The 7,224-nt window shown below is 47.4% G+C and overlaps 1 protein-coding gene across 1 annotated transcript in view; it reads right to left on the reverse strand.

Moving 5' to 3' along the window:
- Window positions 1-287: 287 nt before the first annotated feature.
- The window catches only part of NAXE (NAD(P)HX epimerase), a 14,105-nt gene continuing 7,168 nt past the window's right edge, over window positions 288-7,224 (reverse strand). Inside the window, exons 5-6 of the mRNA XM_082242886.1 lie at window positions 3,424-3,571; window positions 288-570 (exon numbers count right to left, since the gene is read on the reverse strand). Coding sequence (XP_082099012.1) covers window positions 368-570; window positions 3,424-3,571 — 351 coding nt within the window. The 3' untranslated portion in view covers window positions 288-367. The remainder of the gene's footprint in view (window positions 571-3,423; window positions 3,572-7,224) is intronic.

Below are 7,224 nucleotides of genomic sequence, written 5' to 3' on the forward strand. Positions count from 1 at the left end.
ACCCCGAGCCACACTCGGGAATACCACTAGGAGGGTTAAGCAAGGCAGTTTCCTGTGTCACTCTCCAGCTGCTGTCTCCTCCATGACAGCGAAATCCATGTCTGGTTCCAGTGAGCTGACCTATGAAGCCATGATTGTAAACCATTCCTGAAATTCCCAACCCAAGCTACACCTGATACAGCAAAGCCAGGAAAATAACTCCTTTTATTCAGTTTTTTTTTAGTTTTTTCTAAAGTGCGCCACTCATAATATTTGTAATATTAACACAAATCTAAATTGCACAGATAGAGCGATAAGAATGTCACAGCAATCTCCCGATGCTCTGTATGCAGTAAGTGCTCTGGGTCCTCTAGGTCAGGTACTTTGGTTATGGCAGTTTGCGGACACACTCGGTATCTGGGTATGGGGGAAGATTCAGGTTATACTTCTTCTCCAGTGCCTTGGGGACGAAGCGCCCCCCCAGGTAGTGGTAGCGTCCCGAGAAGTGTACAGCTGATCGTTTGGGGGCGGTCAGAGAGATAAGCATGTCTGGTTGAATGCCATCGGGGTTTCCTTTCTCCACGTCCCACCCTGGAAAAAAAAAAAAAAAACACTTTATATATCCGCTTTTAGACCACGCCTTTTCTGGCAGTTTTTGTTTAAAATGTAGCAATCAGTATTTTTTGCTAGAAAATATCTTAAAACCCCCAAACATATTTTTAAAGCAGAGGCCCTAGAGCAGGGATCTTCAAACTAGAGATCGACCGATTATCGGCAAATTCGATATATCAAGGGCCGATATGCACTTTCCCCGATATATCGGAATCGGCCTTCTGATTTGCCGATATTTCGGGAAAGTGCTTGTACCGGGGTGATGCCTGCAGCTAGAGGCATCACCCCGGTACCGGCCTCCATAGCCGACGGTCGGATGTCTTGTACGGACAACAGATGCAGCTGAGAAGCCGCTCGGCTGTCATTCCAAGGAGCGGGAGGGGACGTCCCGCCGCCTTCCCTGGCTCGCCCGGGTCTGTCCCACCGGGCGACCCGGGCATCCTACCTTCACCGCCGCCGTCCGACCGGGTCTCCATTTCTTTGAATTCGGCGCCACCGAGTACCCGGAAGTGATGTCATTGCTTCTGGGTTTCTAAATCATAGAGCCCAGCAAAGCCCATCGGGTCTTTCTAAACATAGGGACTCCCAGTGGGACCGGAGATCCTGATCCGTAGAAGGCAGTGGGAGATGTCCCTTCCCGCTGATTGTAAAAGCAATCCAGTAGCTAGTTAGCCGCTAGGATTGTTTTTACAAGAGAGGCGACCGTTGGCTCCAAAAGATAGTGCCAGGCATCATCCCGGTATAACTACTTGAAGTCTAGCTTTGTACGGATACGCTGTTGGTCGGCAACTAGATAGCATATTGAGGGTTATAATCCCTGGCAGGTATTTTTTGGCATCTGTGGCCCATTGGGGAGATTTCCCTTTACTTCCTGTCCCATAGTTATAAAAGGAAGTGAGAGGAAATCCCTTGTTGTCACTGGAACTAATGCCTCCATAGAAAAATTTCCCCTCTATTCTTGTTCTGACGACAGCCCAAATTTTATATATGTCAGACGATTAGTGGTTAAGGGGAATACCGTGTTTCCCCCAAAAATAAGATCGGGTCTTACATTAATTTTGGCACCAAAAGACAGTAGGGCTCATTTTTGGGGTAGGTCTTATGTGATGTGCTGTCTTCTCTCACCCCTCTCCCTCCCTGCCTGGAAGATATTCCTAGTGTGAACCGAGTAAAACTGGTTGTAAAATCCTAGAATCCAATCTATTACAGTATTTTATCATGTTTGTGTTTCTGCAATATAATTGTGCCAAATACCTTTGTTACAGCGCCGCACCCGTGACCTGCTGGAGCTCTCTTCCCCGCTCTGAGCACTGGAGAGGGAGGGGCTGAGATCCCCTGCTGACAGCTGGGAGGAGAGGAGAGCAGCGGGAGGTCAAATGGCGGAGCAGAGCGGTGCGGCTCTGGGAGGACGTCATATGACGGCGTCCCAGAACGGCGGCTTGGGCGCGCAGTGCAGCGATCGTGTTGCTAGGACACGGCACGCCCTCGAACTTGGTAAAGAGCCAAATACGTGGCTCTTTAACCATGTGATCGGCTGTGTCCAATCACAGCCGATCACATGTTAAATGAGAAAGTGCCATTTATCGGCTCTCCTCGCCTCACACTGTCAAGAGTGTGTGGCGAGAAGAGCCGATCAGTGGCTCCTCCTCAATGGGGAGTCTAGGACAGGTAATCAGGGCACTGATTACAGAAAAGTTAAAAAACAGTGCCCATAGTGCTGCCAGTCAGTGCCTGCTCATTTGTGCTGCCCATCAGTGCCGCCGTCAGAGCTCATCAGTGCCACCTTTGAGTGTGGCATATTAGTACCTCCTCACCAGTGCCGCTCGTCAGTGCCACCCATCGGTGCGGCATATTAGTACCTCCTCATCAGTGCCACCTCGTCAGTGCTCATCAGTGCCACCCATCGGTGCGGCATATTAGTACCTCAGTGCCACCCATCAGTGCGGCATATTAGTACCTCCTCATCAGTGCCACCCATCGGTGCGGCATATTAGTACCTCCTCATCAGTGCCACCTCATCAGTGCGGCATATTAGAACACCCTCATCAGTGCCACCCATCAGTGTGGCATATTAGTACCTCCTCCTCAGTGCCCCCTTTCAGTGCTCATCAGTGCCACATATTAGTACCTCCTCATCAGTGCAGCCTCATCAGCGAAGGAGAAAAATTACTTATTTTAAAAATTTTCTCCACAGAAAATAAGAAAAACTTTTTTTTTTCTGTCTTTTTTTAGTAAGAAATAAAAATAAAAATCTCAGCAGTGATTAAATACCACCAAAAGAAAGCTCTATTTGTGTGAAAAAAAATTATAAAAATGTCATATAGGTACAGTGTAACATGGCCGCGCAATTGTCATTCAAAGTGTGACAGCGCTGAAAGCTGACAATTGGCCTGGTCAGGAAGGGGGGTGAAAGGGCCCTGTATTGAAGTGGTTAAACTAGGGCTTATTTTCGGGGTAGGGCTTATATTTCAGCTCTCCCCAAAAATCACAGTAGGTTCCTATTTTCAGGGTAAGTCTCATTTTCGGGGAAACACGGTAGATTGGAAAATATGCCTCTGGTTTCATGTTCCTCTTAGGTCTATGCAACATCTCCTCACTTCCTTTGTTATAGAATATCCCTGCAAGGGAAATACACCCATCTCAAAACTTGGGGTGACTTTTACCCACCTGGGACTCCCAAATGTGGCTCCAACAGCTAATTTCTGAAGCTGTGACCCCCCCCCCCCCACCCCCACCATGTGCAAAAACAGGGAAATGTAGTGGCGAGATGTACTGAATACATACTTTGCTCATTGATATTATACATTGTGTTAAGTTGGCAATGGTTTGTACCTGATGGGATGTCCACACTGGCGATTGGGATGGTGATCTGTTTTAAGGTGCTCAGAATCGTTCCAAAAGGCTCTCTCACGGCCCCCTGGAAGCTGAAGCCGAAGATGGCGTCCACCACTAAGTTATAGGCTCCATCGATCACCTCAGCCTGGAAGGAGAAGACCGAATAAGAATTCTAAAACATATGTAGATAAAACATGTGCTGCCTAAACCAACCAATCAGATTCTAGCAGAATGGAAACTTGGGACAATATAGAGCAGGGATTCTCAAACTACGGCCCTCCAGCTGTTGCGGAACTACACCTCCCATGAGGCATTGTAAAACTCTGACATTCACAGACATGACTAGGCATGATGGGAATTGTAGTTCCTGAACAACTGGAGGGCCATAGTTTTAAGACCCCAGATATAGAGCATACCACTGCTGATCTCTCCTTTTATAAAATACTGGCTGTAATGCCAATTCAACAGCACGACAGTCAAACGAACATTTGGCTCTTTGTAACACTAGGTAGCAAAGTTTTACCACCCCCATGGAAAGCAATTTGTTTGGCTAGCTGTTGTGGCGCAGTGCTAATCGCTTCCATGGTCACCTTCCAGTGCCTCCTGTAAAACTTGGCAACACGCAGAGTGCAATATCTGGTGCAGCTGTGCATGGTAGCCAAACAGCTTCTAACTTCAGCTTGTTCAATTAAGCTTTGACCAAAAAAAAAACCTGGAAGCTGATTGGTTTCTGTGCAGAGCTGCACCAGATTTTGCACTCTCCAGTTTTAGTAAATCAACCCCAATGTGTACTCACCCAAGTGGCCTCCATGTCCACTTGTAGGTGGGCAGCCAAGGGTGGAGGGTTAGTAAAATCGTGGATCAGCGCTTCCCCCCCCCCCCACTAGGCAGCAGGGATGCACGGGGCCGGCGGCCGCAATTGCCGCCGGGCACCCACGATCGCTCCCTGCTGTCAGGTGGTTGTAAACCCACCTTTATAACTTGTACCTATAGGTAAGCCTTTAACCGCTTGCCGACCGCCCACCGCAGTTTTACTGCGGCAGGCTGGCTCAGCTGCGCGAACCGACGTAGGGGTACATCGGCTCGCAGGAGCGGTCCTGGGGGGGCGAGCGCGTGCCACCGTTGGCGCGCTCCCACCCCCACTAGGCAGCGGGGATGCCGATGCACGGGGCCAGCGGCCGCGATTGCCGCTGGGCACCCGCGATCATTCCCCGCTGAGAGAGGACGGTCTGCTGTTCTAAACACAACGTCCCTTCCTGGGGAACGACCCCTCCCGCTCCTTGTAATGACAGCCAAGCGGCTTTTCAGCCACATTGGTTGTCATTACAAGACAGCCGACCATCGGCTATGGACGCCGGTACCGGGGTGATGCCTCTAGCTTCAGGCATTACTCCGGTACAGCACTTTCCCGAAATATCGGCAATATCGGTAACCTCAGGGGCCGATTCCGATATATCGGGGGAAAGTGCATGTCGGCCCTCGATATATTGGCTATCCCTAGTAGAGAGTAGAAGACTGCAAATAAACAGGTACAACCTATGTAGGAGGATTTGTTTTGTCTCTGGGTATCACCTGAGGCCAATCACTTCACTGGGCATATGGAAGGGTTTAAAACCACTTTAAAAGTCTAAAGAGAAACAACGAGGAAAAAATTGGACTTTAGAGGTCACAAAGGAGGGATAGTCAAAATTATGTAAAATACATGCTTTTTTTATTAAATCCAAGAAAAAGTTAAAAAAAAAAATGAATTTACATAGAGACAAACCAATACAAAATTAAAAATATGCCTATTCGGAATATCAATGAATACAAAAAGTCCTAATGTGTAGTGCAGGTCTTCAAAGCAGACGCGTTTCGCCACAAGCTTCTTCAGGGCTATAAAAACCATACATTACTTATCTGAATAACTGCACATGCAAGGAAAAACCTTTTCTGGGCAGGCGCCGGGACCATATAAAAGAACGACCATTAGTACTGATTGTATATTAATCCTCACGTTATGGAACCAACGGGAGGGAAAAAAAAACTGACGGGAGTACCAGATTGCACAATATGTCGCCTACAGGCATGCCCCACTTTTATGTACACAATGGGACCAGAGCATGTATGGAAAACAAAAATGTACTTAAAGTGAAGCAATACCTTTTTTCATTTCTCAATGCATGTAAATACACTGGCTCCATGGGAAATCTTGGTCAGCTTGACATGGCACTGCTCCCAAACCATAAGTGACAAGGGCACCAAGCTTGGGGAGCATGTTAAGGGGATCCAGGACTATGACATAGTAGATTACCTAGGCAAGCTGGCCGGCCACAAATAGGATGTGTTGTAGTCCTGGGTCCCCTCTCAGTGCTCCCTAAGTTTGGTATCCCTGTCACTTATGGTTTGGGAGCAGTGCCCTGTCAAGCTGACCAAGATTTCCTATAGACGCCAATAGTAAAAACCGGGAGTAGTGCCATGCCAAGCTGACCAGGCTGTGTCCGTATTCGCGAGTGTACGTAAAGTGAGTTTTCCTTTAACCACTTAAGCCCCGGAAGATTTTACCCCCTTCCTGACCAGGGGGTTTGTTGCGATTTTTTACTGCGTGACTTTAACGGACAATTGCGCGGTCATGCGACGCTGTACCTAAACGAATTTGACATCCTTTTTTTCCCACAAACAGACCTTTCTTTTGGTGGTATTTGATCACCTGTGCGATTTTTTGATCATGCGCTATAAACAAAAAAAGAGCGTAAATTTTGCAAAAATAACAATATTTTTCACATTTTTTTTATATGAAATTCCCCAAAAAAAATGTAAAAATCAAAATTTTTTACAATTTTTGGCCAATTTGTTTTATGCTACCTATGTTTGGTAAAAATCGCAAAAAGCGTATTTTGATTGGTTTGCGCAAAGGTTATCGTGTTTACTAACAAAGGGAAAGATTTTTGTCATTTTTGTTTTTTTGTTTTTTAACGCGTAATGGCGGCAATCTGCGATTTTTTTTGCGGGACTGCGACATTGCGGCGGACAGATTGGACCCTTGACTGACATTTTTGACACTTTTGGGGTTACCAGTGACATTACTACAGTAATCAGTGCTATACATATGCACTGTTACTGTAATAATGACACTGGCAGGGAAGGGGTTAACTGTATTGGAGAGGGAGGGGTTAAGTGTGTCCTAGGGGCGTGATTCTAGCTGTAAAGGGACATGGCTATTGGTGTAAAAACAGAGATCAACGGTCCTACATAGTAGAACCGTCTGATCTTCATTTTTACACCAGGGAGAATGACAGGCGGCTTGTTTACATTAGCCGCCTGACTTTCTCCCTTCAGCGGAGCGATCGTGAGTGACCGGCGGACGATCGGCTCCGCCGGTCACACGCACTGACTTGTCAGTGAACGAGCCGGGGCGAGCGCGCGCCTGCCCGCAATTGGCTCACAAGTCAGTGACAGGCGAGTGACGTACTCCTACGTCACTCTGCCTGGCCGGGGCTGACCGCCGCAGTTTATAGTCGTGCGGCGGTCGGCAACCGGTTAAAGGGGTATGCCTGTATTGGAGCAAATTCCTAATAGCAGACTGTTCCCTGTTTGGGGGTAACCAAAAATTGACTGCATTATGGAGCGTAAACATCACTTAGAAGATCAGAAAATCTTCAGACGATATCCAAAAAGGTATTCCCAGCACTCGTCAGTCATAATATATCCATCCGGTCGCTCCTCGTGGCGAAACGCGTTCTCTTTACGCAATTATGGATGATGGCCATATGGATCACAGATATTTCTCTACACTTTAAAAAGTCAGCAGCTACAGTT

Source organism: Pelophylax lessonae (genome assembly GCF_965119305.1).
Source record: "Pelophylax lessonae genome assembly, chromosome: 13".
Taxonomy (NCBI): Eukaryota; Metazoa; Chordata; class Amphibia; order Anura; family Ranidae; genus Pelophylax; species Pelophylax lessonae.